The sequence below is a fragment of the Argiope bruennichi genome, chromosome 5 (assembly GCF_947563725.1).
Source record: "Argiope bruennichi chromosome 5, qqArgBrue1.1, whole genome shotgun sequence".
In the NCBI taxonomy this organism is placed as follows: Eukaryota; Metazoa; Arthropoda; class Arachnida; order Araneae; family Araneidae; genus Argiope; species Argiope bruennichi.
In genome coordinates this window covers 110780977-110798263 of record NC_079155.1, presented here as the reverse complement: position 1 = coordinate 110798263, position 17287 = coordinate 110780977, and the positions used below count along the sequence as shown (strand labels likewise).

Here is a 17287-nt window from a genome sequence, read left to right as displayed (position 1 = left end):
TAGAAGACAAGAAAGATACATGTTTATTAAAAAAAAATTCTAAAATTTTATATTTTGCTGGGTGCTCACCTTAGTCTCTTTTTCCCTACTTCTTTCTGATAGATGGCGCCACGCTCGGCTCATAATCGAGCGAAGGAGGATTGGGAGAATGTCATTGGTTCTCAGATCTTACGACTTGACGTCAGAAGCTCACTGGACGTTGAGAGAGTTGGTTGAGTTATCGTTTACTTTGGTTGCTATTTCTTGCTGTAGTATTGTTGCTGTATGAGTCGAAAGTAACTGCAGTTGCTGTTGTGAAGAAAAGAGCTTCTAAACCGACGAGCTCTTAGTATAATAAAGTGGGACCCAAACATTGCCATTACCTGTGCCTGCCATTCATACATTGCCTTCTAAGCCTGATTCTGTATCAGCCATTAGGCCAGAAATCTTCCACGCTGTTAAAGCTGGCACTCCAGAGAAATTTCAAAACAATCAGATTAAAAAAATTAGGCCTGCCACCAAGATGAAACTTGAAGTTCAGTATGCTGTGGATTTCCTGATTACACTTCTTAGAAAGAAGTGTAAAAACACGACCAAGGTGGAACATTTTCGTAGAGAAATAACGAATTTACTTTTGAAGCATATATCTGAACATTGGTACCCCCAAAATTCTCAGCAAGGATCTGGATATCGATGCATCAGGATTCAATCTTTGAAGATCGATCCCATAGTGCTGAAAGCTGCTCGTGCATGTGGCTTTAACAACAAAATCTTTTCCGACATCTTTCCTGAAGATTTTACTTTGTGGATCGACCCTTATGATGTGTGCTACCGAATTGGGGAGTACGGCAGCTGCAGTCCACTGTATTTTATTCCGGAACCTGAACGGCCAGAAGAGCATAGGCCCAAAACCCCTACCCGCAGTTACCACGGTACCCCTAAACGTAGTGTTGCCATGAAGATAAAGAAAATTCAGACGGATTACGAGGATTCCTCCGATTCTTGTAGTCCCATGAGTATCTCTCCACCATCGCCAACATACGTTCATCCCAATTCGTGCAAGCAGAGTTTCCAACATTCTCCATTTAATCAAGGTTTTGGTGTATCTGCGTATGTAGCCAGTTAAGAACCAAATTCTGTTCACTCACGTCATGCTTTTTAAACTTTTTATTTTATGTATAACGACCATCAAATCATGAATTCCATGAGCAAGACTGTATGTATGTGGCAATGTCTCATGTAACATACCATTTTTGTCATCGACTTGATTGCCACATGCACGCTTCCACTGCAAAGCAGTGTTAAGCATTAGTTGTTCTTAGAAATGTCCATAAATTTCATGGGAGCCACTTTAAAAAAATGAGTACAAATGTGAAATTTTTAACTTAAGGGACCACCCCCTGTTGTGATAATCTGCAATCAGTTGGTTCATTGCAATGGCTAAAAAATAACTAATAAATCTTGGTCAGGATCCTGTGAAGATGGTCGTTTTATTCTTACATGTATTTTTTCCTTCCTAAGTCTTCGCCTCTTTCCTTTTGAAGGTAATTTCTTTATTTTATATAATTTTATAATGAACTGTTGATTAAAGAATAAGCATATTTCTTAATAATATATAATTTTAAAGTAATTAATTCATGTAATAAATCTAAATATTGTCTACTCTGTTCTTAAAATTACATTGTTTATTTCTAAGAAATTTAATAAAGAAGTTGATAGAATTATTAAAACGCGACACATATCTAATTGTTTAACAGCAGTTAATCATTGGCCGACTATGTTCCCTTGCGAGAAAAACTGAGGAGAATACTTCATTTCTCGGCGTCTGTAACGCGAATTGGGCGTTAGCGATGTGTTGGGAAAGTACTTAAATCATTGTACGAAGTCAAAAAACTTTCAACTTTGTAATAAAATATTGCAAAATGGATTGTTTGGGGAAAAGAAATTACTTTCAAATGTGAAAGAGGCGTCTTGCTGATTTAAAAAATAGCTTTTAATTTAAGATTTATTCACATTACTTATATCCAGATTAGTTTAAAATTTTAATTGAAAGATAGCTATTTCTTTAAATGCTATGTAATATTTTCTAATGTAAGTGATTTACAATAAATTTATTTTAGTAAGTGTAATGAAATACAAAAATTGAAAATACCATTTTTTTTGTCCGTGCTTTTTGTTTACATTTATTATTTTGAAACATTTTTAACAAATTTTTTTTGAATTAAGCCTAATCTTGTAAGAAACTAACACTTTCCTCTTTATTTTATTTTTTTACTCGATTCTAGTCTTTTCTTTTTAAATGTAGATTTTAAAATATTAAGTAATGGTTTTAATATTTTAAAATCTACAAAATGCAAAAAAAATTAATGAACTCAAGTACTGTGAGGCGAAATTCAAAGCTTTTTTTCTCCTCATTTTATTTTAAATTTATTTTAATATCGTTGAAATTTTATTCTTCGAATAATGCATACTTTTACTGTTTAAATTTTTCTCTAAGTATAATTATTAGATGCTATTTCATGGATAATTTGTTATTTTCAATTTTCTGATAAATTTTGCATGAAAACACAGATACAGAATGTTTTAGTAGTAATATTAGTAGTAAGATAAAGCCAAGAGAGCACAATTTTCATGTTTTATCATGTGATTTTCTTTGATTTATGTCTTGTGTTGGATGATTTGAATTGGACTTTAGTTCTATAATGTTTGTTATGTTGAATGCTGTATTCTTAGTTAGTCATATGTTGTTCTAATCAATGGCCATGATTTTGTGTAGTATTTGTGTTGTGGTAGATTTTATTTGTTTGGTGGCAGATTTTTCTTTTTTTTTAGAATGCTTGCAAGTCTTTATGAAAGTCTAAATGCTTTTAAACTATTTCTTTAATATGATATTTATGTAATAAGATATTCTGATATTATTGCTCTTTGGATAATGCAAGTGTCGATAATATCATATCCTTTTAATTAATTTTAAAATATATTTTATGAATTAAATTCAATATGTATTAGATAAAATTTTTATTTCTATTAAAATCCATTTTTAAGTAAACTTTTTAATAAAAGATGATGCTGTAGCATATCATTATCACTTGTTCTTAAGAAATTCATCTGCTGCATAAAGTTCTTTTGGAAAAGAAAATATTAATATAATATAGGTATGAATTGTTTTTTTATCCTATATTACGTTTTTATTTCATTATGCTGGATACTTTTTTAATCTTGATATCTGCGATAATTTGTGAGATATTGTTAGTGTATGATTTTTTTGTAGATATATATTGAATTTATGATAATATTCCTTGTACTATTTTCTGTTTTGTAAAAAAAAATTAATAGAATTTTTTATATCTGTATTATAATATTTAAAACAAGCAAAATTTGTAAAAAGCACATTTTGGAAGAAAAAAAGAAAAGAAATGGTCATTTGCTGGTAAATATGACTTTCTGCAAAAAAAGAATTTTCTGGTAGCAAGCTCATCCATTGTTTTTGTGTGTAATCTGTCTAGAAAAATTATCATTTGATTATAATTTATCTATACTTTTTTTCACTTTGTTCTATATAACAGTTTAAATTGTGTATAATTTTCAATATTCCACTGCACTGATAAAAAGTTACTGTTTTAGAATTTACAAAAGTTTCATATTTTAAAAATTATTTTCATAGAAAAAATCAAAATTGGAATTTTTTTTTTAAATATTCTCCCTAAAAATATAGGCTATAAGACAATTTAATTTTCTTATTTTTAGAGCAATCTTAAAAAAGTTCAGAGTTCATATTTTTATATTGTCTTGCTTTTACTTATATGAATAATTCTAATAAAAGTTCCATTGCATAATTTAATTCAGTGCAGTGGAAGTACTTGCAATTTTTGTACTTCTCTTAATCTTAACTGAGTATCAATTGAATACCTGACGTGAAATTATAGTTAATTTTTTTCTCTAGGATAGTTCAGTTCTGCTGTAAAAACGTTCATTTGATAACACCTAAATTTTTATAGTAATTTCTACTGGATACTTATAATTGAATATTTCAAAAACATTGTATTAGGTAAGTTAAATGTGCTTTGCAAAATCAATTGCTCTCTCTCATTTGTGTATTCTGCTATTGGTGAATCTTGTAGTAACATTGTCATAAACCATTCATTTGTTCAGTATTTGAATTCTCTGTAGTTGAAATGTGATCTCAATTTTCTTAACAAGTGCTCGGTTCTCTATCGGAAAGGAGTCAGTCCTTTTCTTGTGATAATTATTGTGCACTAATGCCTTACTCTGCCAGTAAGGATTGCCATCTGTTCTGATGACTGAAGACAACAAGTGTCGGCTGGTTTGTCCTTATCCCAGTGATCTATAAATCAAATATGGAATATGCAATGAAATTCAATGGAATAATCTTTTTAAGTGCACTCTAGTTCAGTACCAGTGGTTCAATTTTAACTGTGATTCTTGGTTAATAAATGCCTGTCAGCATGGATTACATAATTTTTCAAGTCACTCAGTAAGTTTTTTAGTACTGCTTTCTTCCTTGTAAAAAAATTAAATATTTATGTGATGTGCCATACAGAATTAAGTAGTAGATGAAGTTTAATATTATGGTGCAGTTACTAAAAAAAAAAATAATAATTTTTTTCTGTATGTGTGTAGATTCCTTTCATGGTGCAGCTATTCTGTGTGAACTTAGTATGTAAATGTCTACTTTATCATTTTAATTTTGTTTTTGCCCTTCTCCTTTTTTTTTTTTTTTTCTTTTTTTTTTTCCTATAAAATCTTTTGTAAGCAATTTTTTTTTCTTTTTGCAGCTCATTTTCAATTCAAATTAGTTAAATTTTATGATTAGTGGTGTTCCATTAGCTTTTATTTCAAATAAACAGAAATGAGTCCTAACGCCAAATGCTTACTCTTCGTGATAGTATAATCAACTTTCTCATCATTAGACCATTTCTTATTTATAGAATTTAAAATTACTTTTGTTGTCCTTCCTTCCCTCTGTTTCAAACATATATGTTATGAAAATCCTGGTTTCTAAAATATTTTATGGAAGTTATGCCAGCTAACTTAAAATCGAATGATTTATATTAATGATTTTAAAATTAAAATTTTCAACTTTTAATGCTTAATTTGCTTTGTCAAATTAATTGTTTGTTCTCAAACTTAAATGTATAAATATTATCATTTTCTAGGTGAAATCTACTTTAATAATGTCCATTTATTTTACCAACAATGTCAAGTTGCTAATATAGCAGGTGTACAAATCAACAAGGTAAAATATTCGTAAAAAAAAATCAGCAATAAGTTTTCTATAAGAATTACTCTGCATGCCTTTTTAGGTTACCATGTCAACCACGAACTCCAGGGACACATTAAAATAGATTTCAACAAATTTTCTTTTGAAGGAAGTGGGAAGGGAAAATATTTTTCCCCTCAAATTAACTTACAATATATTTGCAAGTTACCCAATTAATATTTTTTGGTATAATGATTTTACTTTAAAAAAAAATGCTTATGATGTATATCTATTTTGAATTAGCAATTTGAAATGTATATTTTAGGTTCCTGTAATGTAGACACTTGCACTACTAAGTTTCAATTAGCTATAAAATTTTGGCCTAATTTTAACATATCAAATATCCATTATGACTACACTTGAATCTAGAGCTTAAATGTTGAACTTCATCTGGTATTTAATTTACATATGACTACTATTGTTGCATTAATATGAATTTGAATTGAAAGCTTGCATTTTGTACTATATACTATTGTGACTGTCTCCCTGTGATGTTTCAGCTGCACTGTGAAGAAACAATGAATGAATAGTTGTTGCTTCTTCCTAGTCATTTTATAGCATGGATATGTGCATTTCTATGGTGTGCAAGAGCATGTGTTATTCCTACCAGATTTTTAAAATCCACGATCCACTTTTACTCGTGACGCACAAATGTAGGACTGGTATTGGAAGTCAGAGAAGTTGGATGGGCCACCTTGTTGCCACCATTTTTTTAAATAATTAACACAGATGGACTGGCTTTTTGAAGTTTTGGGCTAAGCACAATTTTAATCTTTTGTATTAAAAATGTAGGCATTTTTAATGGGTATATCTTGTAAGTGGCAAATGAATCATTTTAAGTTCTTCGACCATTCAAATCTTTGGAGCTGGATTTTAAAACTGTCCCTTAAAATTAATTTAAAATTATTTATATCTCCCTTGTATTTTGGGAACAATTATTTGTAATATTCCAATTATGCAAGATTTTCTGTCCTTGTATTGTTATTAAAAACATTCTTGTCATGTAACTTGAGCAGTTTTTAATGAGCCCTTGTATATAATGATACCTAGCATACCTCATTGAAAGTGGCTCTAATAATTATTTTATATTTTTTGTCTGTTTATATTTCACTTTTTAAATGTTTTTATTTTTGTTAGCATTAAGTTTGATACATGTTATTTTTTAAGTAGTTTACTTTTTATAAAAATATTTTAAAACGATAAAAAAAAAAAAGATATATCCTTGTTTCAGTAATTTTTGTGTAATAAATTGTTTGGTGCATTAAAACATGCTATATTTGAGCAAATTTCAAGCATTCTTAAAATCTAGCTCCAATTTGTGATATTGCCCTTGCCAGATTACCATCAGTCTTGCCGTCACTCAATACAAACTATACATTTTAGTAAAATAGAAAATCTTTCAAGTGTGATGTTTGTGTATTGTTTCCCCAAGTAAGTTAAGGTATTACTTAAAAAATCATTACTATTTCTCGATTGTAAATTGTAACAGTTTGTCACATTTCATCTGCAAGAGTTTGAGGTTGCCAGTCTTTGTAGAAATTTGGATGTTTATCCTTGCATCTAGATATCCATTAACTGTGCTTTAGCAATTTTTAGAACAACTGTTAAGCTGTGTTTACTTTAAGATAGTAGGAATGGCAGATGGTAGATTATGCAAATTGTGTAATCTTACAACTGCTACTGTCCCAATTTAAATGCAGCTTTAATGTGATTATCCTTACTTATTTGGGGATTTGTTTCCCTTTTTACTTTGTCCTCTGCATGTCAAAGGAATACACATGTGCAAATATTACATCTGTGTGGTGTTAACAGTTGAGGTTTCTGCGGCCCTTTTTTGTGTTTTTATTTGTTGGCAGTCTCTGGCAGATTGTCTTGTATCTGGATAATATGTGTGTGATAAGTTTTGTTTGGTGGAAGTTATTGCTGTGTATATTCGTACTGTACAAATACTGTATAAAGCTATTTTTTTCTTTGTATAGTGACTTAAATGGCAGTTTTGTACAGTGATGAAATAAAATATGCAAAAATTAAAATATATGTTTGGTTTATTGTTATTATTTTTTACAAATTTAAGTCTTGTCACTTAGAATTTCCCCCTTTCTAATTCAAGTTGTGAGATGCATACAAAACTTACAAACATAAATTCAAAAGTAACTATTAAAATATCTTTTAAATTATATTATGTGAAATTCACTGAATTTTAGTATAGTTTCCAAAGTATTGATCACTTGCCACATTTTTTTTAGCATTTCCAATTTTTATTTATTAAGAATTTAACACTGTCATTAATATTAAAAAAGAAATTTATTTTTAACCAATTGGTATATTTACTAAAATCTTTTCAGCTAAGACTTTTACTTTTTTTTTATTACAGTATTGCTTAACATTTATATTTTTTGCTTGACAAAATTATTTTAAGCTGTTTCCCATGATTTTTCCACTATTACTCTGGTTCCTTGAGATGGGAAACATACTGGTTTTTCAATATTGATAATACATATGAAATTGTGTGGCAATATGCAAAACAAAGGATATGTCTCGGACAATTCAAAGAATTTGATTTGTTAACTGTGTTTTTAAAACTGGGCCCTTGTCTTGAAAATGCATTATAATATTTAAATAAGCATTTCAAAAAAGAAACCTACACAATGTTATTAATACTTGAGAAAAGAATTATTACAATATTTATTAATGTATGCAGGTTTAATTGATACTAACGTATCATCTGATAGGACACTATGAAGTATATTTAATTAAAAAAATATCAGTATTTTACTAAGCTTGATCTTTTGGTTCTGATTTATATTTATTGCTGAAGTCTACTGATTACATTAGAAATTGTTTTGGGTCTTGGTACATTTCCTTTGCAAATGTTTTAGTATATATTGGAACAGTAAAATAATAAGTAAAGATAGAGCTTGAATTATGAATGGTAAGTAGATTAATCTGTACTTTTTAAATAATTGTTTTTTTTGCTTTTGTGGATTTTTTTTCACAAATGTGCAAGATCCGTTCTAACCAGTGGTGAGATTCTGTCTAGGGTCAGAAGAGTTAAAAGAATAATATCAGCCTGTTTCCAAATCATTGTATAAAACAACCAGATTCTTTAAATTATAAAATATTTATATACATTTTTTTATTAAGTATAAATAATCAAGCTCCTATGTGTTCCGTCATGTTTCACTTAGTTATTGCAGTATTTTTAAACATATTTTGGTTAAATAACATTTTGTACAAACTTTTTTGTCATGCAATCATGAGTCATACTGAATTAATGAAAGTATATGCATTTTCACAAGTCACTGAATTAAAATATGAACCTAAAATAAATCAATTCATGTTGATTAAAATTTAAAATATGTAACTAAATTTGCCAAGATTAATAGAAGAGCTTCAAAGCGGGCACTACTTAGGGTTTTAGAATACCACTATTGATTCTAAATTGCTTATTCTAATCTGTGATATCTGTTGAAAGTAATGGTATGAATTCAAAAGAATTATAATCTAACTTTTTCATACAACAAATTTATTTCAAGTTGGTAATTTATAAGAAAATATATATTCATTTCATAATAGGTGAAAAATAAAAGCGGAACAAAATTTTAAATATTTTATAATTTTCAAATTGTTTCATTGCCAGAATTATGTGGAATAATGCAAAATAAAAATGTTGTGATTATTTCATATTTAATAAAAGTTTGTTTTTAAGATCTGGCATGAATTCCCTAATCCATAAAATATTTGATAAAAATATTAAATTTCTGCAGCAAAACTGTTAAATGGAGAAATATCAAATGAGATGCAAATTTATTCTCAGAAATTGGAAATTAATGTAAAATGAAATCGCAATCTTAAGTAATTTCTGATTAGGCTTGAAAACTGCTGTGATGGCCAAATGCGAAGTTAATCAAGTATGATAAATTATGAAAAAAATGTGCTGTTCTATAAATTGCCCTTTTTTTATATATATACCTTTATCGTTTTTAATAGTTGTTAACGATTACCCGTTTCCTCAAAATTATTTATATTTGTTTCATAAATAAAAAGGATCAGAATCGTAGAATTAATGATTTCGAAATACATTTTGTATAATATAAATATCGCTTTTGTAAAAAGTGAACATGTGTTAGTATCTCTTACTCCATCGTGATTAATATCGTTGTACAAATAAATTCTTTAACTTCATGAGAGTGAAGCGAGACTACACAGTTTTTTAAAATTAAAAAGTACTTTCTTGGATGGCAAAATCGTCCGGACCACTTCGTCGCTTTATCTATTATTATTATTATAGACTCCCTATTTGAACAATTGAAGCAGCCGCAATCGGTTATTCTACAGGTGACAAATAATGCTGATGAATTTAGAAAATTTTTATCTGTTACGATTTGTGAAAACATTTTTCGTTCAAATTGATACTTAATAATAGCTGTTCCAATTGCTAAATAAGTACAATTGTTTTCATGAATTACTCAGTATACTAATTTTTTAAATTGTTGCATAAAAATCGTTTTCATATTTAATTTCTTTATTTTTTTTAAAAAAAAGTTCAGCTAATAAATATTAAAGTTATGAAATAAAAGATATGTAGAAAAAATAACTTGGGTACTTTTTAGATGAAGCGACGAGACATTATGGTTTACTGGAATCGCACAAATTTTGATAACGTATCCTAAATTTGTTTATCATCAGCAAATATCTCGTATTTAAGACAAATTATCTAATTTTGAAAAAAGTTTGTTTTTAAAAAGTTATGTAAAAATGAATTTAGTTTAATGACATGTAGAATATAGCCATCATAATTTGACGAAAATAAAGTTTGACATCATAATTTCGGTAAAGAAGTTGCAATTGCGAACTCTTTAATCATCAAAGACATTTTTGATTATTCGTACCAAATGGATAGTTTTCTAATTTGAATTCGTTTTTTTTTTTCTAAAGTATATTATTTTTTTTATTAAAACAGTTTGTTCATATAAAAGGATTAATTTATTTTTTATAACGTTAAGTTCTTGAGAACTGTTTATTTCTATAAGAACGTTCATCCAATTTTTATTTTACTAATGTCGATGAATAAATCTGAAAGAAAAATTCTAAAATTTAAAACAAAATATTTTTCTACTTCATATTCTTGATTATTTATTTTAATGTTTTAAAAATTAGCTAATTTTTTTGTTTCTTTAAAATATTTTATGTTGATTTTGCCAAATATCTTCCCGGCGTAAAAGAGTTACAAAAAAGCTATTCCGTTTATTTTTAGAAAATCATATTCTGTTTATTTTTAGAAAGTCATGGAAGATTTTTATGCATGATCTAATCTACACTAGATTTAACTGCATGATACATACTCAAAATATCTTGACGAAGGGGTGTGATTTCTTTTGTGGAAACATACTTTGGAAGGCAAGAGAGCGGCTGCGTTTTTAATATATGATTAAAAATATATATAAAAAAGGCGCGCATTCTGTTGGTTTTTAAATTATTTTTATCAATAATAATGATTTAAATTACTTTTATAATAATTTTGAAAGGACTCCACTTAAACTATTTCTTATTAATATGTCTGTTACTAGAAGTCATTCTGAGTTTATAATTAATCAAAATGGCGAATACAGCTTTAATGTTAGGAAATGGCGCAGCATGCGTAATCGTTTTAATCATGCGTAATTCCATTTACTTCGAGCGTTGTGAGATTTCAGCTCTTGTTTCGACGAAACAGAGCGATAAACGCCCACTGTTTTTCAATATTCTATTGTCCAGGCATATTTTTTTTCTTTTTTGTTCAAAAAGAAAGGTAGCAAACCGTTCCATTCTCTTATTTTTTTTCTCGCTATTTTTTTCTGTAAAAAGCTTAGTGATTGCTGAGCTATTGTTTTTAGAATAATATTCGATCATCGTTTTCATTCATTTTTCTTTCTTCAGAATACCCCTCCCCTCCCCTCCCCGCTCCTATTCTTCCAACATTTCTAAAAACATTTTATTTTCATTTCGCCATTAGCGAACAATATTATTCTTTCTATCTTACTCAAAGCATAATTATTATTGGAAGGAAAATTTTGCATTCAGTGATTTTTATTGTGCATTATTTTGCACTTTTTTCTGTGAATAGTATGCTTTCTCTCTATATATATGTATATTTTTTTTTCCTGCCATCTTTATAACTTAAAGTAAAAAATATATTTCAAACTTCTAAAAACCATTTTATTTTTATAATCTGTGATTCATTTGTCATGTTAAATTAACCATGAAGTGTCAGAAATGAAAAGCTGTGCATAGAAAACAATGCAAAAATATTGACGAACGAACAATGCCTTTCATGGTATAGTAACGTACGTGGCTTTGTTATGAACATAGATTTTTACCTTTTAAATATGTTACTAGGTTAGGGGTTAAGTTTTTCCGAAAAAAAAATTATATTTGAATACAACTCTATTACCCTTATTTGAATAAAATATCTATATATTTTTTCATGAATTAGAATTTGAAAACACTTATGAAACAAAAAATGTATCAGTTAAAAGAAAAAAAAAAGCGTTTTGAAAATTGGAAGATATTATTTATTGCTGAAAAGTAATATAAAATTAGAAGATTTCAGTTGTTCAAAATCGGGCAGTATATATCTAGTTTCTGAATTAAGAAATAATCTGCATTTCTAATAAATATAACTGGGACTCGATCGATAAATACATGAAATTTTAATTTTTGTTTCACATTTTCATTGTTTCATTTCTTTCAAAAAATGTTTAAATGAACAGTTGGATTATTTTGTTACTCATGACAAAAAAAAAAACATATCATAAAATTATTACTAATGAACATATTATACCGAATTTGTACAAAACTATGCATTGAATTTTGATTTATAAGATTTTTTTTTTGTCAGAAGATTTTGCCCAAACTTAAAATGTGAAAAAATATAATGTGAACATGTAAATAGCATTAAGCGCAAACTATACAAACATAAAAATGTGTGTAACTTCCTAAAAAATTTACACAGAAACAAATTTCAAAAAAATTTGTTAAGAAATTTGTTTATCGATTAAAAAAGTAGAATAAAAAAATATTTGGCATTTCTTTTCAAAGTCAATTAATTCTTCAATGTAGTCGTGCATTAAATATTCTTTTTAAAATCTAATAAATTTCTTATTTTCTTTATTGATTTTTTTTTTTTTTATCTTCTCTTCTGGAATCTTCTTTCTATTAACCTTGTTCTTTCAGAGAAGCAAGAAATTAGTTTGCGATCTTAATATTAAAAATGGAGGTCGCTTTATTTAATTAATTCGTGAATGAAAACTTTAATGAATAGGACTACAAAGAACATTTTATAAGTTATTTAATACATTACAGCTATATATATGCAAAATAAAAACAACTATAGGACGTACGAGTACATAGAGCTGGTTAAGTATATTATTCTGGGAAGCCTCTTTTGAGCTTCCTGTAGTTATTGATAAAGTGATTGATTACTAATAATTTAATCTAATAAACACTTTTATAAGCTTTTTTTAAATGCATACTGATGTTGTATGATTGAACAGAGAAAAAGAAGAAAAAAACTTTATGCACAAAATGCTATTAAAACTATTAAAATGCTATTAATAAAATCAAGAAATTATGTGATTGCCGTAGAAATAAATATTGATTTCTATAGCATGAGAAATTGATATTTGACGAAAAATGAATTAATTTATCAAAAAATGTGATGAATTGGGGATTAATGTATTAAAACATTTCAAGAAGTAGGGATAAATGCCCTTGTACACGTTATGAACACACAATGTAATCAAGAAATAATATATTTGATATTTTCAAAAATCTAGAAGCGGAAATGTTTGTTTTTTCTTCCCTTCTAATAAAAACATGTGAATGTTATAGAAATAAATTTTTATTATATTTGTTCACTATTTGCCTCTTTCGATATACAAACGTAAGTCAGCATAGTGGAGAAGAATTATATTACTGATTTCCGAATTGACACCTGTTAGACTGAGAAATGATCGCAATCAGATAGATTAAAAACAATTCTTTTAGTTGCCAAATAATTTTATAGAATATGCAAATTATATAAGAATGATTGACATTTTATCAAGTATAATTCATCTGTTCTCAGATGCTTTAATATCTTCACTTAATTATTAAAGCATTTATAAACTCTAAACATCTTCATTTATAATGGATACAAACTAAGTTGTATGGGATGATGATAGATTAATACAAACACCCACAAATTAAAAATAAAGAAGACTGACATAAAATAAATCAATAACAGGTTTAAATCTTCGGGAATGATTTCCCCGAAACTTTCTCGCATTATCTCTAATAAAGGTGTTATCTCAGAGAATGCCTTGTATGGCATTGACATACTGTAGTTAGGAAATATTAATTTTTTGCATGAATTTAATATTTTTTCTGATTTTATCGTGCTGTTCTTGGCGATTAATCCATGGCATAGTATCCGAAAATAGAATTTGTGTCTTAAACGCGTTTTTCCCAACCAGTTGAAATCAAAATTTAACACAGAACTACAGTTGTCACAAAATTACATACTAAATTTGATACGTTTAAATGCGTTTTTCAGTTATCGTATTTACGTGCTTCAGAAAATATAAACCGACCGATGGTCAGCCTTTTAGGGGATCAGGCTCAAAATCTGATGTTAAATCTGTACATCAAATTTTATCTATCTAGCTCTCTTCGCTTTGTAATTATTCTGTTAAATTATAATCGAACATACAGGCTTCCTCTGTATTGGTTTTGCTCAAAATTTGATAGAAATCTACAAATTTGTTGTAAAACCTGATACCAAATTTCATCTATCTCTGAGCGTTTTTGAGTTATCTTTATCACTGATAGACTGTGAGACAATGCCAGAAATGTGCGTTTCAAACATAGAGGTCTTAAATGTAAATATAAATCAAAATATCGAGTTCAAATAAAAATTTACAAATATTTTGATGATTATAATATTTTCTATATACTTCTTATACGCGAAAATAAAAGGAATTGAAACGTGAAATCTAATCAATCAATTTATTAAAAGAGGGATGTCATATCGCAATGATTAGGGCGTCAAAATTCCTCAAACCTTCAACTGTTATTCCGTGTACTCACCCGGACGCATAAACAGACTTCCATTGACGAATTTCATTCAAAATATATAGAGATCTACAGTTTTAGTGTGAAAATTACAAGCAAAATTTCATTTATCTGAATCGTTCTGTTGTTCATTAACAGACACTGCATGTGCGTTGTCCAGTACCCCAAAATACCCAAATCCTCCATTGAATGTTTACTTCAAATGGAAGTAGAGATAATAACATGATAGAGACATCATATCTCTAATTTAAACAGTGTTAAGATAAGTGATGTTGAATGACCTCTTCCTGATAGTCACATATTGAAAATAAGTTAAGAATAATATGTATGGTAACAAAGGAAAATAGACTTTATTGTTATTATCCATGGTATGTAGGTCTTTAATCTTTAAAAATACAATCGTATTAAGAAAGTTAAATCAAGTTTGACTGAGTCAAAGGACTGCATATTAAGAGAACACAATTATTGCATTATATTCTCATTCCAGAACGAAGATTTTATGCACAAAATAATTAATCAGTTCTTCTATTTGTATAAGAGATTAACGTTATACATAGCCTTCCTGATAAAATATTTATGTATCATGTGAATGTAATTATAGGATTTATCTAACTTGAAAACAGGAGAATAATGTTGAAAGTAAGTGGGCATTGCAAAGATAAATGTTTAAGCGTTGTTTACGTTTTTGTTTTATATGTCGTTTCATCAAAGAACCGATTCCTTCATAATTATTATAATGATTAACTACTTCGCTTATATGACGCAAAGCTTTGATTTATGCATCTTTTTTTCCCCCCTTTCGAAAATTTTCTGTCTAATTTTTTATCTCTTTCTTTTCTTATTAAGAGGAATAATCGATATTAGGATTCAGATAATGCCATTGTATCATTACAACTAATAAAAAGGCAAATTATTTATATTAATCTAAGCGATAATGAAGGGAGATGTAAGAAATTATTTAAAGACTTAAAACTTCACTGTAAAACTTCAACATTATTTTGTTTATCAAAACACTAATAAAAACACATTAAATGAATTTAATTCGATTAATAATGTTGTACTTTATATCCACAGGCTATCAGAAAATGATTAAATATTTTTATTATTTAAATATCCCCCCCATGCATCCACATAAATACTATAAAATAAGAAGTAAATAAGTATACAAAATATGACTTATCTCACTTTTATGAAAAATTAAATTTAAAATTCAATAATTCTTTTCGATAGTATATAGCAATATACCAATACTATTTTGAAAATCTTTACAATTATTACTTTTTAACGAAATCGTTTTATTAGTATTAAATTTATAATAATCAAGTTTGTTTGTTGAAATTTCATTCAGACATCTTTGAATTTTGATGTCGTTTTACTTTAATCCCTTGAAGGATGTATATAAACAGTTCTTTATTATGTTCTTTTCCCAGTTCATATTCATCTTTTGCTTTAAACCATGGAACAATTATACTAATATCTTTGCACTCGTGACGATCACCCCCCCCCCACACACACACACAAAAGGGACGACGCAAGGGTTATCATTTTTTGATTCGTTGCTAGGTCACTAAAATTGTTTACCATTTCGCGCAACAAAACGCTTCTTTGCTTCTTCAAAGTTAAATAGAATGTACAAATATTGAGAGAAATCTCTTCTTTCATATACGCGCATTTCACTGTCTTAATTAAAGAACAATACTTTTTCTTATTGATTTGAAAGCAGAAGTATTCGTAATATGAGCTAATTAAATCCTGCACATGCCGAGGAAAAATTTTCTTATCATGCTTCGAGATCGCGAATTACTTATTTAAGGAAAATTCCTTGTGATTTATTCATCGGAAAAGCCGTATTCAACCGATTTTGTTGAGGAAAGTAACCATTGCCAGAGTCACGAGTTAAAATTCTAGCATACAAATTTCATCTTGCATGAAAATGAGTGGCGCGATTCACCTGGCAGAAAGCCACTTTGGAATGTTGCCAGTTCCATGATTTTGAAAAGACAAGCAAACGATTTTTCTGGGTTTTAGTGTTTTATCTGGCTATTAGGATAAGAACGATCGTTAAAGTTGACCTCAGCAACATGTTTCAAGATCACGCTGAATATGTATGAAGTTTAGAAGGGGCTAGTTAGGAGGCGGTGTTATCTCACTTAACTTCTTCCTTGACAATGCTAATAATTTTCCTAATGAAAAATAATCCATTAACCCCTTATCTGTTTTCTTTTCTTTTCTATCTTAAGTAATTTTAATATTGAATTATAATCTTTATGAATGGTTTATTTTCTGCTTACAACTATCAAAATTCGATAAATCGATACACATATAGCACTCGGGCAAAACATTTGGTTAAATCAAAGTTTTTATGGTGTAATCATTATACAGATGGAAGTTATAAAAAGTGTTTCATTATCATTTTCATGAAATTAAATAGTTGGTTTTAGCATGATAACGTTTATAGGCTGCATACTATCTGTAAATTATGAAGTGCATGATGAAAAAAAAAATCACTTAAAACATTCTAGAGGACGCATCATTAATTTAGAGCTATTAAATTTTGACATTAGTTAATTCTTGAATGTTTGATATTCGCTAAGAATAGTTTATTATTATATTGCTAAAAGGAAGATAATCAAAATTTTGCATGTTTTTTTATTAATATTTGAATATATAATTGTACAAAAACTTTTTTCACAATTTTAATATTTTAAAAAATATATATAAGCTTTTCAGTGAAACTAATTTTATTTATGTCTAATTTTTTTCTTCAATTTTTATGAATTAAAAAAATATTTTGAAATAATACAGCAATATTTTGGTTGTTGCTCTTTGACTCGCTCAATATATACAAAGGCTCAAACAATTGAAAGTACACCTTACTTTTACTTGATAAATCCGACTTTCAATATAAATTAACACATAACCGAGAGGTACAAA

General features: G+C 28.0%; 1 protein-coding gene across 1 annotated transcript; it reads left to right on the top strand.

Moving 5' to 3' along the window:
• The first annotated feature begins 502 nt into the window (after nt 1-502).
• Nucleotides 503-1105, top strand: LOC129968346 (protein BTG2-like). The gene has a single exon (XM_056082203.1). It carries the CDS (start codon nt 503-505, stop codon nt 1103-1105), a length of 603 nt encoding a protein of 200 aa, XP_055938178.1.
• Nucleotides 1106-17287: the final 16182 nt, after the last annotated feature.

What these genes read in the sequence shown, in the direction of transcription:
- LOC129968346 (XM_056082203.1), top strand. Translation starts at nt 503, where the DNA reads ATGAAACTTGAAGTTCAGTATGCTGTGGATTTCCTGATTACACTTCTT.